The sequence below is a fragment of the Crocuta crocuta genome, unplaced genomic scaffold, assembly GCF_008692635.1.
Source record: "Crocuta crocuta isolate KB4526 unplaced genomic scaffold, BGI_CrCroc_1.0 scaffold41, whole genome shotgun sequence".
Lineage (NCBI taxonomy): Eukaryota > Metazoa > Chordata > Mammalia > Carnivora > Hyaenidae > Crocuta > Crocuta crocuta.
In genome coordinates this window covers 12,720,601-12,738,085 of record NW_027529428.1, presented here as the reverse complement: position 1 = coordinate 12,738,085, position 17,485 = coordinate 12,720,601, and the positions used below count along the sequence as shown (strand labels likewise).

Genomic DNA, 17,485 nt, shown 5'->3' with positions numbered 1-17,485 from the left:
CTGGATGCTAAGAGAACAAAGTTTACTCCTTAGATAGTATTTTCCAAAATGCAGCACTCTGACCATTTGTGGGCCCCCAAATGATTCAGCAGGTTGCAAGCAGCATTTTTAAAAAGAACAGTATGGAAAGAAATGGAATGAAACAGAATAGAACAGGAATCTGACAATTCATTGTTCGTAGTATGACTATGAGCTGCTGTATGAAATGTTTCGTTTCATGTTTACATGTATGTGTGAACATATACCAGATCGGAGCGCAGTGTAAAACATTTCTTACTGTGGGTCTCCATCTAAAATGCTTGAAAGGCACTGGTATATATATTACTGGTAAAAGGAAGCAAGGACTTTCAAAAATAGGTACAGAGGGGTACCTGGGTGCCTCAGCTGGTTAAGTGTCCAACTTTGGCTTAGGCCATGATCTCGGTTTGCAAGTTTGAGCCCCATGTCGGGCTCTGTGCTGACGGCTCAGTGCCTGGAGCCTGCTTCAGATTCTATGTGTGTCTCTCTCTGCCTTTCCCCCACTCGCACTCGTGCTCTGTCTCTCTCTCAAAAATAAACATTAAAAAAAAAAAAACAGGTACACTTAAGAAAAAGCCCAATTTAAAAAAATGGTTCCTTCTCCTGGAAGCTGGAAAAATTCAGATGCGTTTCAGGGGGCTCAGAAAACAGCAGAGTGGTCTGTTTGCAGACAGTCTCTGGCCACAACCAGCTCCGTGACTGCCTCCTTTTCCCAAACCACACATCTATGCAGGAATATCTAGCTCCCGGGTCAATCCTTACATCCGTTTTGATTCACAAATCTAAAACAAAAACACTGACTTTCCAGCCAAAGTTATACAGAGCCAGACAGAAACGCATGATTTACATAAAAGCCAAAGGAAACACTACTTCAGTAAAGTAGCTGGTGGAAAAGGGCAGGAAAAAGCCTGCATTTTTATTTGGGGACTGACAACTATCTAGAAAGAGGACTCTCCATTTTCTCCTACGTGTCAAGTCTCTGACAGCATTAACACCACCTCCTAAGAAAGGAAGTGGGGGCTTGTGATGGTGACATTCTTCAAATAACATTTTTTGAGAAAATGTTCGTTCTTGACCACAGGACTAATGGACTTTCAAAGAAAGTAAAATAGAATAACGTACATTTATTGAGAGATACTATAGAGACCTGTCCTGTTTTCTCCTCAAAGTAAAATAAACATTACCATAAGAACTAACTGCTCTGAGGGATCAAGTAACTACCCCCTTCCACTCCTAAAGGGATTAAGCAGAGAGGCAGGATCGCAACAAAGCAAATCGGCCTTGGAAATTCCTACACTGAACCTCGCTTGCTTTTCCCACCTTAAATTAAGATGCCTGCTGATTATAAATACCTACTCTCTGCCTTTGGCTTTTACCCATCTTCACTGCTCTAAGATCAAATAAACTTTTTTTGGGGGGGAGGAAGGAGAGTCTGAAAATAAGAAAACATGCCTCTAACCACATATTCAGCAACTTTGATTTTAGGACAGAAGAATTAGTGGCATCCATATCTGTTCCCATTTGATGGACAAACTTAATTAACCTTTGCTACTCTGTTCCAACCCACTGTTTTAGACAAAACTGGTGACCCGCAAACAATATGCTGCCATCAGAATCCCAACGGCAGTGACATCAAGAGATATAGCCCTATCAGCAGTATCGGGAAATAAGCCACTTGGATTAGCCGCTCTAAGAAATATGGATTATATTCATGTCACACATGAGCTGTCAGAAACATTAGGATACTTTTAGCATAAATCAGCAGTGTGAAGGATATCTTATGAGTACTGAACATGATAGACGGCTTGGAAGCCAAGGGGCCACCGTCTGGGGCCACCTGCTACGTGAAAGCACACACACACGGTCACACACTTCACCAGAGCTGGTATTTGAAACCCGAACGCANGGGGGGGGGAGGGGAGGTCAGTGGCACAGAAAGGCCACTCCAGAAGTATGATGGAGAGCCCACCTCTACGTAACCAAAATGACAGAGAAGGACCCAAAATCTGTTTCCTTAAAGTACACAGAAGGTGGGGAGGGGGGACGGGATGGTTAATACTCTGGTTAATGGTTAATATTGTGAAGACATAGATGTCTCCGCTTTCTCTACCGTCAGGACTCTGAAAATATGACTGAAGATACGCTATATCCTATGAGATCTCATGAGACCTATCATAAATGTAAGGAAACATTATATAACAGCTCTCAAGGCTTCTGGCAAGGAAAACCGAGGGATGCAAGCTGCTCACCAGGAAGGCAGAGACAGAATGGGAATGGCAGTGCCCTCTACGGTCAAGTAAACCCCAGGTGAAACTCAATCCCCCCACTGAGCAGCCGTGTGATCCTGGCAAGTGACTTTATCTCCTGGATGCCGTTTCCGCAGCCGCAAAAGCGGTAGCAATCCCTGCGGGCTGTGTGGATGGGCTTACTGAGGACAGAGGATACAAGGCTGTTCCCGTGACATCCGTCTGTCACACCTACCCCTTCCTTTCCCCCTGACATGGCCCCCCTCTGTGAGAGCATCGGTGGGATGCTGGTGGTCACACTCAAGGGACCCACTTTTGGGATGCTACCAAATAACCCTGGGCCCTTTCACAGGTATGTCAGGGATGTGGCCATGGAGAGGGAGACAGACACACCTCCACATTATATACTCAAAGTATTTTAAGTACATAAAATTCGTGCTCGGTATTTGAAAGAAAAGTCCATTCTCTGAAATTTTTCTACTTTTCTAACCTTAAAAAGTTGACAATCCACCTGTGTCCTACATAGCCACTGTTATATACAGAGTGTGAGAGAGAGAGAGAACAAAGAACGTTCCTTCAGGTGTTTGGGGTTTAGACCATTACTCAAGGCATGGGATTGTGTGTCTTCCCTTCCTTCTCCTGGGATTGGCTGATAAGAACTACTAACTGCTAAAGGCAACGCTTGTGAGAAGGAAGGTAATGAAAAGGTGTGAAAAACAAAACGGGGGGGGGGGTCTTCCCTTTTTCCCTGTTTCTCAATCTTGTGAACCCCCCTCCCCGGAGGGTGTGGATGGCCAGGGGGAGGTTCACAGAGCACCGAGGAGCAACGTGTCCTGAGTGCAGGCAGTGAGGGTGTCCACTCTCTGCAGAGAATGTTTAAAAAGCAATGAAACTCTGGGGCGCCTGGGTGGCTCCATCAGTTAAACATGCAACTCTTCATCTCCGCTTAGGTCTTGATCACAGAGTCATGAGTTCAAGCCCCACAAAGGGGCCTGCAAGCAATGAAACTCACTAAGTCAATCTGCGGTGAACTGTCACTATCCAACGGCAATTCTGAACAACAGCAGTGACGAAATCTTGGCCTCACCCTGCCCTCCCCACAGCACACCACTGCACAGGGACATCACAGCCCTCCCCAGGAGGGCTCCAGCCTCCGTCACAGCAGCCACCAGAGAATAACGCGTTTTAGTTCCCTGCGAGCAAGTAGCTGGGGGTGAGGGGGGCTAGCACCGTGTCAGGGGCGGAGCTAGTACTCAGTACGTGAACAGTAATCAGCGAGTGAATGAACTCCTTATACACACTCTGTAATATGATGGAGATTTCTCAATGGTTTTTTTTAAGATTTTATTTTTAAGTAATCTCTACACCCAATGTGGAGATCAAACGCATAACCCCGAGATCAAAAGTCACCATGCTTTAACCAACTGAGCCGGCCAACCAGGCACCCTGGAGAATTTTCATAACCTTATTCTTTTTACCCTTCGACTGTCATATACCTAATACAGTTTTTGTTTTTTTTTTTAAGTAGGGCAAACCATGGGGGGCCTGGGTGGCTCAGTCGGTTAAGCAGCCGACATGATCCCTTAGTTCGTGGGTTCAAGCCCCGTGTCGGGCTCTGTGCTGACAGCTAGTTCAGAGCCTGGAGCCTGTTTCAGATTCTGTGTCTCCCCCTCTGTCTGACCCTCCCCTGCTCATGCTGTATTTCTCTCTCTCTCAGAAATAAATAAAACATTTTGTAAACAATTAAAAAAGGGGCGCTTGGGTGGCTCAGTCGGTTAAGCGTCCGACTTCGGCTCAGGTCAGGATCTCACGGTTTGTGAGTTCAAGCCCTGCGTCCAGCTCTGTGCTGACACCCAGCTCAGAGCCTGGAGCCTGTTTCAGATTCTGTGTCTCCCTCTCTCTCTGACTCTCCCCTCCTCACGCTGTCTCTCTCTCTCTCAGAGAAAAAAATTTAAAAAATTAAAGTAGGGCAAACCAGCAGCCTCTGTTATGCATTCCTCTGACTGTGGTCTTTATTCAATTAATGAAGGACATTTAATCGGCCATGGACAAAATGTGTATCACATTTACATCTGCTTTGGGGGGGGTGGAAATCTAAGCTAACAGATAAGATTTTGGCCACCGGCCCAACCAAATCAAATCTGAAAGCTTCCAAAAACTGTGATCTAATTATCTGGTTTTCAAGCAGATTACAGAATCCCCAAATGACTGTATTATTTACTAACCTGATACTATTGTATCAGAGATCAGGCTGTATAACAATCTCGCAACAGGCTGATCATGTATTCCTTTCTGTCTCCCACCGAATAGGGAGCAGTCCCTAGGGTCCACCAGCCTGGTGCAAGGTTTTCCAACTCAGTCCAGATCAAACTGAACTTGTAACGGAAATGAACTTGCAGGTCTCCCCTGGGCTCCTAAAACCCGAGGAGACACTCCAGCTGGATTGTCTAGATGCTACTGGACCACTGCAGCCAGGCTGAGAAACAGTCCGTTAGGATGTTCAGGACCAAGCCCCAGCCTGAGATGTTCTCAAGTCAGAGCCGCCTGCCCCGGGGCCCAGGTTTCCAAGCCCAATTCAGCTTCCTTCTGTCAATCACACATTTTCAACCAAAACGCTCTGCAGAGAGGCCTGCACCGTGCCCTGCTGCGGTGAAGAGACCCTCCTCAGCTTCCCTCTCGCCATCTGTCTGGCTCCAGCATCTAAAATGCCCACCACCTCCCTGAGCTCTGTTCCAGACGCAGAGCCACCCAGCAATACCGTCACTGCGGACCCGATGACTACAAGCAACTGTCTTCACAGTGGGATCCAAAGTGTGCAAGCCATTAAACGTTCATAATCTGTCAAACAAAACAGTGATTCTTCAAGGAAGGATGCAATCAACACCAGCTGCTGGCCGTCGGGACCGTCACCTGTAACTGTCTAAAATGAGACCAAACAGCAGCCCCTTTGTGAAAGTGCCTGTGAGTGAGGTGGCAGTTTAGAGGAGTCATGACTGCTCTCATCCAGCTGCAGAGCTCTGGGGAGTCAAAGGAACCCCCCGCTAACTGCTGCTGCTGCCCTCAGTGCTGGTGGCCAACAGATGTCTGCTCCCCTCCGGATTGTGGGTGTGTTGCAAAGGCCAAGAGCACTGGAGTCATTATTTCTCTGTAAAAGAGAAGAATCTCGGGAAGAAGTGTGCTCCAGAGGAGAAAGGTATAAACACGGCTTAGATGTGACAGGCCACTTAAGGGAAAGATCATAGTAGAGGCCATGTAGCCTCCAAACTTCAAGAAGCTGCACACTCTCCTTTCACTGGCTTTAAACGTTCTGAGGTCTGGGGCGCTGGGGTGGCTCAGTCGGTTAAGCCTCTGACTTGGGCTCAGGTCATGATCTTGCAGTTCACGAGTTCGAGCCCCACATCAGACTCTGTGCTGACAGCCTGGAGCCCGCTTCATATTCTGTGTCTTCCTCTCTCTGCCCCTCCCTCCTCTCTCAAAAATAAACAAACATTAAAAAATAAAATTTAAACTCTCTGAAGTATGTAGTGACTTTTATGATTCCTGAAATGGAAGATTCTCCAGGACCGGCCCTCTGACCCAGCGGAGGCCTCACTCCTCACCAGACCAGACAGCGGGACTCACCTGGGGTGCATTGGAAGGGGTCCCCCGGAATGCTGGGCATTCACAGGGCTGCCGTAAAAAGGAAGAAAAAGACCAAAGCACTCTCCCTATAAAGAGTTAAGCTGCGCATTAAGTCGACACAATCGCTGAATGAAGCAGATGAAGACCCAGGGAACTTGCTGTTGTCATGGTGACACAGTGACAGACGCTTCCAGACTCTGTCTGGACTGCAGACTAGCATGATGTAAACGGGAAACAGACGGGGAGGGGGAGAGACGGTGCTGCTGAGTGAGGGCGTCTGCACAGCAAGAAATTCTGCCGCCTAAGAGGATTTTATTTTTACATGTTAGAAGGGCAGTCTCAATAAATACAATTTTTTTAAAGTAAGCTCTACACCCAGTATGGGACTTGAACTCACAACCCTGAGATCAAGAGTCGCATGCTCTTCTGACTAAGCCAGCCAGGAAGTGTCCCTAAGAACAATTTTTTAAACTGAATAGCGGAGTTTTAAGAAACATTCACGGGGCACCTGGGTGGCTTAGTCGGTTAAGCATCCGACTTTCGCTTAGGTCATGATCTCGCGGTTCGTGGGTTCGAGCCCCGCATCAGGCTCTGTGCTGACTGCCAGCTCAGAGCCTGGAGCCTGTTTCAGTCTGTGACTCCCTCTCTCTCTGACCCTCCCCTGCTCACGCTGTCTCTCTCTCTCTCTCCTATAAATGAATAAAAAAAAAAAAAAAAAAAAAAAAAAAAAAGAAACATTCACTTGTCCTGAGGTGCCTGGATGGCTCAGTTGGTAAGAGTCCAACTTCGGTTCTAGTCATGATCTCGAAGTCTGTGGGTTCGAGTCCCGTGTTGGGCTCTTTGCTAACAGCTCAGAGCCTGGAGCCTGCTGTGGATTGGGTCTCCCTCTCTCTCAGCCCCTCCCCTGATGTGCTCTGTCTCTCTTTCTCTCCCTTTCAAAATAATCCAAAAATATTAAAAACTCACTTGTCCTTTATTTTCCTCACTTCTCTGTAAAATCAGCACAGGTAACACCCTGCACAGATAGTGAACCGCTAGACACATTCCCAGTAAAACGAGCCACAGGACAACACCAACACCCACCGCTAGTACTGAAACTGAGTAACGCACTAAGAACACGTAGGAGACCTGGAGGTGTACAGGGGAAAATAATCTCCTGTATCTGACCTCAGTGCTCTAAAATAAACTAGAAAATCATTAGAATTACAGAGATGATCAAAGTGGCCAGGTACAAAATAAATATACCCCATCACAGCAATGGAACCTGTAACATTTTCTTTTTTAAATTTTAATTTAACTTATTTATTTTTATTTTGAGAGAGGATGAGCGCATGCGCGAGAGAAGATGTGCACATGCACAGGAGAGGGGCGGAGAGAGGGAGAGAGAGAGTCCCAAGCAGACTCCATGGTGTCAGGTCAGAGCCTGACACAGGGCTCGATCTCACAAACTGTGAGATCATGACCTGAGCAGAAATCGACAGTGGGATTAACAGACTGAGCCACCCAGGTGTCCTGAACCAGTAACACCTTCAATCAACATAAACTTACATCCCTCTAATTCCCCTTTAAGAAACCAAGTAAAGGGTGTTAGCGCTTATAGCCCAAGGCAAATGCCGTATCTATTTTCATTACCTTTTCCTAAGGAAAGAAGTTACTTCAAATATTTTAAACTATATCTGTTCTTATAGACTCTCTCGTGTCTGCTTGCAAACTGTCAATTTTTCTTTCTAAAGAAAGAAGGTAGTTAGTGTCCATCCGCCAACAGAGAGTGGCCAATCACCAGCTTGCCCTCAACAGGGCCGCCCAGGCTAGTGTCACCTGCTGGCATGGGTGACAGTCTGGAGCGGACAGCCTTGGTGATCACAAGACTCTGTACCGAGAGCACTTGACCAAAGGCAGAAGGCTCCAGGCTGGGGCCCGGCTGTCCTCTAACCAGCTGCGTTCCTCAAACCACTTCGATCTGGTCAGCTCACAGTGACCCAGGAATCTGAGGTGGTCTGATGTGCATTATCGTGGGGTCCCTGATAGGGCAGCGTGGTGGTCTGAGGCAAACACAAAACCTTATCTGAAGTCGGCTTCATCTTCAAAACTGAAATGGAGGTGACTGGGTGGCTCTGTCGGTTAAGCGTCTGATTCTTGATTTCAGCTCAGGTCATGATCTCACAGTTCATGAATTTGAGTGGCGCGTCAGGCTCTGTGCTGACACCATGGAGCCTGCTTGGGATTCTCCCTCTTCCTCTCTCTTTGCCCCTCCCTCCCTCTCACAAAATAAAATAAATACATTAAAAAAAAAACTGAAATGGATTTTGCATTCTATTGCCTTCCCTCTGATGTAGTTCTTTTTTAAATTTAGGAATGTTTTTAAATAATGACCATAGGGGCGCCTGGGTGGCTCAGTCAGTTAAGCCTCCGACTTCCACTCAGGTCATGATCTCACGGTTCAGGAGTTCAAGCCCCATGTCGGGCTGTGTGCTGACAGCTCAGAGCGTGGAGCCTCCTTCCGATTCTGTGTCTCCATCTCTCTGCCCCTCCCCCATTGTCTCTCTCTCTCTCAAAAAAAAATAAACATTAAAAAAATAGTGACTATTTTTTGTAATGGTCTCCCTGGGAACAAGAGCCAGGCTTGAGCACCCGTAGCCCATCCAGGGCTGCTGCTGCCCCGAGACAGCACACGCTCTACAAGTCACTTCCTCTCAACCTTTTGGCTGACAGGTTGTTCTCGTGCTGGGAGTGCTAGTGAGAAGAGGGAGCAGTGTGCGAACAGCGGCCCCGTCAGGCTGCTCCCTGTGGGACAGAGGACATTACTGGATGGCTCGAAGGGGCAGGGGCTTTTGTAAGGCCCTGCCTGGCCCTCTGGCCCCAGCTCATCAAAGGTGCCATCCCAGGAATGCTCACAAGGGGGCGCCGTCTCTGTGCTCCAAGCCCCAGATTCCAGATTCTGGTTTCCTTCCTGAGATGATCCCCAACTTTCTGCCTCATTTTCCAGGTGATAACAGCAGCCTTCCCCCCAAGACCCGCTTTTCCCATTTCTGTCTGTTGGTTCAGTGGTGGGACCCTAACACACAGCAGGATGTCCATGCGTGTTTCCTTAATAAGCGAATGTATCCCATCGGGTGTGTAATCCTAACCGGGCAACCCCATCACAAGACATCTCAGAGCCCAAGATCACCCCCAGAAGGAACGACTCCGCCTACGTTGTCATTGTGACCACATCCCGACCGTGTGTGTCTTCACATCTGGCGACACCAGCTTCGAGAAGGCGATCGAGAGGTCGCCAGCCAGAGGGGCTGAAAGGAGATCCCGGGTACAGCTCCGAGTCCTCCCGTATTTATTCCTGCTCACTTGATATGCACCTCTCCCTTGTCAGCCTGGTACAACATGTTTATTTAAGAGATAATGTTGCCGTGGAGGAGTGCACAAGGCAATAAACAGCTTTTGCAGGCAATTAAATGCAGAAGTGAAATGGAGCCGCTGGTCAGTGGAACCAGCCATTCATCCTGAGTCTGTTCCAGTGTCACAAATGTTATTCCTGTTTCACAACAGGACAGGAATCTATGATTGGGCCACAAATCTCCAGAGGCGGGAGGCAGACCAGAAGCGATTACAGCGGCGCTCGGCACGCAGGGCATCACCAGGAGGGAGTCCCGAGCTTCTGGGATGCAGACCCAGCACATGGCTCTATTTCCTGTCACAGCTTTCGCACTTGGTAGGTTGCTCTACGTGGCTTGATTTTAGAGGGACACTTACCAGAAGTCTCACCTTTACAATAAACTCAATGGTTACTTTTCTGCAAATAATTCAATACCCTCCCTACTAGCTTTCAAAACTTAGGATGATCTCCACTTTCATTGGGTTTTTTTCTAAGAATCAGAAAGGAGCTTTGGCTGAAAAGCACTCATGCTGCTCCCCCCCCCACACACACACACACATGAACATACCCCGCAGCAAGGGAAGGGAGAGAACAGAATGGGGACTTGCTCCGTTGAGGAGGGAGCAAGGAAGTCCAGAAAGTAGTCAGAGGAGGGGCGCCTGGGTGGCTTAGTCGGTTAAACGTCCGACTTTCGCTTAGGTCATGATCTCGCGGTTCGTGGGTTCGAGCCCCGCGTCGGGCTCTGTGCTGACCGCCAGCTCAGAGCCTGAAGCCTGTTTCAGTCTGTGACTCCCTCTCTCTCTGACCCTCCCCTGCTCACGCGGTCTCTCTTTCTCTCCTAGAAATAAATAAAAAACATTAAAAAAAAAAGAAAAGAAAAGAAAGAAAGTAGACAGAGGAGCGGCTGTCTGAGCCCCAGGCCCCGTGTGCCGAGCCAGGGTCAGGCCAAGGGAAGGGGCGGTCAGGAGAGACTAGCACCGAGTGCACACCTTCCACAAGGAAGATGTAAGGGAGGGGCCACAATTAAGGGGGCACCCTCACGCCGTCCTCCCCCGGGACGCTTCCAGCAGGAAGCACAACCAGAGCACCTTCCAGAAACGGGGGGCAGGGGCCCAGATGGCTGTTCCCGACATTTCTGCCCTAACCATGTGGTTAAAAAGTGAGCCGTCCAGGGGCGCCTGGGTGGCTCGGTCGGCTAAGCGTCTGACTCTGGCTCAGGTCCTGACCTCGTGGTTTGTGAGTTCCAGCCCCGCATCTGTGCTGACAGCTCGGAGCCTGGAGCCTGCTTCAGATTCTGTGTCTCTCTCTGACCCTCTCACGCTCATGCTCTCTCTCAAAAATAAACATTAAAAAAAAGTTTTTAAAAAAGTGAGCCACCTGGTTCCTTATTAAGAGCAATAATGCTTACTAGTTTAAGTATTATGTGTAGGTGTGTTCACCATTTAACCAATACTGTTTGTAACACACACATCGTAAACACGTGTTGCACCATTATGATTTTTTGTCTGTGCTTCTTCCGGTTTTCTATCTGCTGAGTGGAACACGTTCATCCCCAACCATAATAAAAATTATTCCACATCCTTCCTACTTGGTCCATACTCACATGTCAGTCTTTTAATACAAAAACATGCCCTTATGTGTCCCCTATCTTGTCACAAAGGGGATCTGAGATAGCTAACTAAAGTGCGTACGAGCAGAAGGCTGAAAATTAGATAGATTTAAAAAAATAGGGGTGCCCAGGTGGCTCAGTCAGTTAAGTGTCCGACTTCGGCTCGGGTCATGATCTCACGGTTCGTGGGTTCGAGCCCCGCATCGGGCTCTGTGCTGACAGCTCGGAGCCTGGAGCCTGCTTCAGATTCCGCATCTCCCTCTCTCTCTGACTCTCCCTTGCTTGTGCTCTGTTTCTCTCATGTCTCTCAAAAATAAATAAAAAATTTTTATAATATAAATAAATAAATAAATAAAAATCAAAAATAAGGATTAGTGAAAAGCACTGACTGCAGGGAACACGGGCACAGCACCTGCTGGCGCGCCCAGAAACGTCCACAGGCACTAGTCACCTCACTCCCGCTGTCACGCTGCCGGACGCAGGCGGGCAACAATTCTCCCAAGGCGGTACTGTGCCCATTTCACAGACCAAAACAGGGAGACGCAGAGGCGATTGTGAGCTCTGCTCCGGGCTTCACGAACATTTAAATGCCAAGTTAGAAGTGAATATGGACCTTCCTTCCAGTGTTCCCCTAAACCAACAGACCTGGCTTCCAGTCCAGGCTCTGCCGTCAACTCGCTGTGGGCGCGGAGCAAACCCCTTCAGCTCCAGACCTCAGTTTCCCCTGCAGCAGGAGGGAGTGAACTGGAGCTTTGTAAGACCCACTACAGCTCTGACGGCCACGAGACGGATGGTCAGCTGCCATTGTGCAAAGTGATCGCTCAGACCTATGTCGGGTGTTGCATTTACGAGTTTATTTCCAAGAGAAGTAACTTTTGTGGATACCACAACAGGGCTACAAGTCCAGCTTGTGTGGATATCTGGTTAGAAGGTTAATCCAGAGATCACACAGCATCAGACTCATGAATGATGGGGACGCCACATGGTCAAGGCCCCTCATCTCGATTGTTGAAGTGTTTTCCAGGTTACACAAACACTGCAGGTGTGTCTACATAGGCTTTACTGAGAATCACACTCACAGGCCATTTGCACACTGATTCCAAAGCAACGTTCAGACAGCAGGGTATTCAGCACTAACTGCCGAGACAGCGTATTTCAGGAAAGCTTCAGAGGCCCCCTTCTCGGCCATCCGAAGTAATCACACATGAGCACTGTTCCAGAAGCTTCTGCATATTTCCAACTTCCACAAGTGGGGAAAGAAAATCAGAAAAGAATTCCAAGAAGATCCTCAATGGAAAGCAAAGCGCGTAGGGAGGAATTCTGAGCCCTAGAGAACTAGAGGGCCTTGGTATTCATATTGATGGCACTTTCCGTGGCCCGGAGTTTAGAGCCCGCCCACCCAACGATAACCAAACAGTGCTGCGAAATACCGTAGAATCCAGATTCAAACTCCAGCTCTCCTGTAGGGTGGCTATGTGACCATGGATAAGTCAGCCCTCTGGGTCTCAACATCCTCATGGGTAAAAAGCAGACAACACGATCTGCCTCCCAGGGCCGCGGGGAAGACGCACCACCCAGCACATGCTAGCTGGCATTATTCGTGCCATGACTAAGAGGAACACGCATCAACCACAGTAGCAGAGAAGGACCGATTTCTGCAACATAATTCGTTACATGAGAGTATACTATGAACAGTGACTGTAAATCAACGGTCTTAAGCTCAGCCTTCCAGGGAAACAAAGCGTAGGTTGAATGGTGCCTCGGCGGTGCCAGAGAACGCAGAAACGGCACCAAACCGCCTGTTTCCCAGGACTAAGAAAGTCTGGGCACGGCTTTTCCTCCGGGCGAAGGAACCTATTCTCCGGGAACGCTCTCCGTGCACACAGCACCTGAGACAGCCCTCTCTCCCCGGCTGTCCCCAAAGAGGGTGGACTTGGGGAGGCCTCCAAGGAAAACGAAGGCTTCCGCCATTCCCTTCCCAGGCTTTCCAGGCGGTGTAAGAACACACCCTAGTGTGCCAAGCGTCACATATCGGCCGCCGTGTATTCTGGCCAGGCAGATGTCTGACGTCGCCTGCCTCTCTCTCAGAAAACGTGTACGGTTTTTTTGCCTTTGTCCTTTCTCTCATGAGTCAACAGGTTCCCGGATCTGCCCTACTTTTACTCTTAAAGCCTGGAAGTTGCTAGAAAATCAGGACACTCCAGTGGCAGTCCCTACCTCCTGGAAACCTGCAGGATGTGCTGGTGTTTTCAGAACTACAAGATACTTCTTTCTCCTTTTATTTATTTATTTTTAACGTTTATTCATTTTTGAGAGACAGAGCATGAGCAGGGGAGGAGCAGAGAGAGAGGGAGACACAGACTCTGAAACAGGCTCCAGGCTCTGAGCTGTCAGCACACAGCCCGACACAGGGCTCAAACCCACGAACCGCGAGATCATGACCTGAGCTGAAGTCGGACGCCCAACCGACTGAGCCTCCCAGGCACCCCATTATTTATTTTTTAAAATTTTTTAATGTTTCTATTTATTTCTGAGAGAGAGAGAGAGAGAGAGGGAGAGAGAGACCGTGTGAGCAGGGGAGGGTCAAAGAGAGAGGGAGGCACAGAATCTGAAACAGGCTCCAGGCTCTGAGCTGGCTGTCAGCACAGAGCCTGATGCGGGGCTCGAACCCACAAACCATGAGGTCATGACCTGAGCAGAAGTCAGACGCTTAACCAACTGAGCCACCCAAGCGCCCCTTCTTTCTCCTTTTAGAGAGGAGAGTCTCGGACAGAAATCAATCTAAAACCTGCCCCCAATAATTAAATCCAGTTGGCACTTTGAAAGGCCTGTGGGGATCCAAGTTGAAGATGTATAAATCATTACATTTCCTTTGCACTCACACTACCTTGGAGTTCTCACACCCATATGCTTGAAGCTCTCTTTTTAACAAGTATGACTGTGAAAATAAAACGTGTAGAAAACTTACAAGTGTGTCTGCCAGTGGACTCGAGTGGACGTATTAATAGGCTGGAGAAGTCGGATCGTTTAGGCGAGTGAAGGAATCCAAAAAGTTGGGTAGCTTGAAAATTAACTCGCCCACAGTTTAAAAATTACAAAACGGAATCGAATCGCTCAGAAGGAAATTTCAACGAACGTTTTTAAAAAGTGGGCCTAAGAAGGTCAAAGTTTTGGCTTAAACTCCTGGATGCTCATGTCCCATTGGGAGTCAAAGCCTGGATGAGAAAGCCAGAGTGTGGTAAACGTACCCCGAATAACAACACTTCCAGAATCATAACACCTATGGCTGGCGGAGGCGTGGAGGTGGGGCATGGAGGCACTCATGCGTCCACACTCCCCGCGGCATGGTGACCCGGCCCGTGGACGCTGTTGGTGCCTCGATGCGCGGAAACAGTTAAAGCTGAGGGAGTCCAACCGCTCTAGAGAAACACCCCTTCCCTGACAATGCAAAATGCTTTGTTTTACCCCACATGTTAATCTAAGAGCTCCGGATTGCCACACTTAAGCGCATGAAAGCTGACCTTCATTCCCAGCTAAAAAGAGCACCCAACTTTGCGCAGAACGACAGGGACCTAATTCCTTTTCTTACCTTGCTTGCACATGAACAGACAGGTGGTCACACTTGTCCCTTCCAGGGTGCAAATGCAGCACTACGATCACGGCCACCCAGAAGGCTGCACCCAGCATTTTCTAAGCTGCTCAAAGAAAGTGGGGACAAGGCTAGAGGAGAGGAGACCTCACACGGTGAGCCCCTTGTGAGTCTGACTCCGGCCAACTGCTTATTTTCACAAAAATGAGAGCGAAAAGTGAGAGAAGTAAACGCAAATGAACGCATGCAATTCCTTCACACCTCACGCTGCCTGCAGCCGACCTCTGGGGTCACACGACGTCATGGCAGAGTGAACTTTTTTTTTTTTAACACCTCTGGGATCATATGCACACAACGTGTGCTGAGCTGGTCGCTGTGTGCGCGCGCGCGTGTTCTGGACACACGCAGTCGCTCTGGGTGACGTCTTACCTGCCACTGATTTCCCGGCTGACCAGGCACGTAGGGAGCCGGGAGGCTCCGGAGGCTGTTCTTCACAGGGGACCCCCCGAGGGGGTTTCCCACATCCCCAGAAGAGGAATCCGTGGCCAAGGCCATGGAGTACTGCGGGTAGTTGTACAGATTGTTGTAGTAAGGGAACAGAGACGGCTGGTAAAAGCTGCTGTAGTAGGTGGAGTCAGAAACCAGATCAGGTGTGTTCTCCACGTGCCCTCTGCTGGTGACAGCAGGAATATCCTGGATGACCATGCGTCCCTCTGGAAAGAAAAAGAACACAGGATTCACATGGGGATGCGCCAAACTTTGCCTCTCAACCCTGGCAACGCATGGCCTTCCTCATCTGCAAAGCTACAGAGCAGAGCAAGCCTCTGGAACATGCTGCTTCCTCCCACAGCCAAAATAAGGCTGGCAAATCTGGGGACACAGCTGGCAGACCCCTGCTAACGCTTTATTTTCACCAAGGATATCAAAAACATTTTAGTGACATAAAGGTTGGGCAGGCCTAACGTCGACCCAGAAAATTCTACCCTGGTGTTAGGAAATCAGAGATCAAATCTAGTTAACTTGACTTTTTTTCTTACAACAAAATTAATTGCACTTGACTTTCAATAAACAGAAAAATCCCAGTGCCCAAACTATGGTAGCCACATAGATATGTCAAAGAGCCAAAGCAAAAGGCAAAGAGTTTAAGAAAACACCGTTTCCTTAATTTCCTTCCACAGCTGATACTGTGCCCTTCAGAAGTCTGGACAATGGTATCAACGGAGCAGACAAACCTCTGTAAAAGGTCAGTTATTAACGATTTCAGGTCAGTTCAACTGCAGAATGCCCAGACTGCCGAGTGGTCACGTTACAATAAAACTTTATTCACAAAGCCAAGCAGTGGGCCAAAGCCGCCAAAGGCTGTAGTTTATCGAGCCATTTTAAACGGCGTTGATTCGTAAACAAGCAGACTCCTAAATCCTCTCTCCAACGGACATCCATCACGCCATGTCCTAAGAGGCGGTCCAGGAGCCTGAGGCGACTGAAGGTGTCCGGATGGCCCTGCCCAGGAGTCTGCAGTCTCGGGGGAGACACGTGATGGGATGACAAACACCAACAAGGATTATCACCCAGAACAGCCAGAGACTGTTAAGGAAACCCAAAGGCGGCAGAGAGGACGCGGAGCCCAGGGCTGCAGAGGTCTTCGGGGGAAAGAACTGCATCCAAGCTGTAGTTTAAGGGGGGAGCAGAGAGAGGTGCGAAACGAGAAAGGCGGCGTGGAGGACAGGACGACAGGACAAAGGCCTGGGAGCCGGACGGTGGGAGGAGGGTGTGCAGGCCCTGGGCAGGGCGGCGGGGCTGAAGAACGCGGAGCACGAGGGGAACCAGGGGCGGGGAGCCTCCGGCCAGGCCTCGGGACCCTGCGGCGGGTGAGGGTTCCTGAGCCAGGAGCAGAGGGTCAGCTCCGCGTTCCCGAGTGACGGACCTGGCGGCAATCTGGGGACAAGCGAAGGAAGAGAGACCTCAGTCTGTGAGCAGNCCTGGGGGTGCCTCTGGGGAGAGGAGGAGGAGCTGTTACAAAAGAGCGTGTTCTGGGGGGAAGAGAAGGGAGCCAGGGGTGGAGCCGGGGAGAACCAAGGAGAGAACACAGTGTCACGCAGGCCAAAGCTGCCGTGGATCCTGGAGGTGCCAGCGTGCCTTGTCAACTGCTGCTAAGAGATCAAGCTAACCAGTTCTAGGGAAAAAAAGGGAAAAAAAAAAAAACCAGAGGGCTAGGTCTTCAGGGCCTCGTGGGCTCTGCAGGAGGTGAGGGAGCGAGTAAGCAATGAGGAACCAGACCCGCTGGGAACCTTCTCCCCGCCAGAATGTAGATCCAGAATGTAGATCGAGCAAGCAGGCGCCAGGGCTCCCGGCTCCCCGGGGTGCCCCGGCCCCAGCACAGCACAGGACCCCCACCCCGACCCCCACCCCTGTGGTCAATTATTTGCCCGAACAGATCAGTGAGTCATGGTTTCCCAAGTAGCCGGGCCTCAAAATAAATGTGAAGAAGACACAGAAGCTCCAAGCAGCAATAAGACATCGTTTCATTTGTAAACCACAGAGAAGGGCTGAGCACACACAGTGGGGAGAAGCTGGTGGACAGAAATTCCCCAAAGGGTCAACACGTGGCCCAGGGCAGGTTTTCCCTGTGTGTCCCTGGCTGACTATGGAAAGAAAAGAAGGTAGGTATGCAAGGGGCAAGCTCTGGAAAGGATTTTTACAGCCCCCGCTTTAAGATCAGTGCTGACATGTCCTTTCTCTGAAAGGATACCAAATCCACCCGCCGTAGGCTCCTCCCAACCTCTGTCAAGCCACTATTTTATTCGGTTTCTTTCCTTCCTTCTCTCCTCTTCCCAGCTAAGGAGATGAGAAATTCCCATTCCGCCATCCCGCACCGCATCTGGAGAAGGCACATACCCTTCTCTCCTCTTGAACTCCCCAACTTTCTCTTATTTAAATTTTTTTATTTTTAACACTTATTCATTTCTGAGAGACAGAGCATGAGTGGGGGAAGGGCAGAGACAGAGAAAGAGAGAGAGAGAGACACAGAATCT

General features: G+C 49.2%; 1 protein-coding gene across 1 annotated transcript in view; it reads right to left on the bottom strand.

Moving 5' to 3' along the window:
• DMRT1 (doublesex and mab-3 related transcription factor 1) overlaps positions 1 to 17,485 on the bottom strand; it is a 116,956-nt gene that overhangs the window by 58,806 nt on the left and 40,665 nt on the right. Inside the window, 1 exon segment of the mRNA XM_077759424.1 lies at positions 14,883 to 15,166. Coding sequence (XP_077615550.1) covers positions 14,883 to 15,166 — 284 coding nt within the window.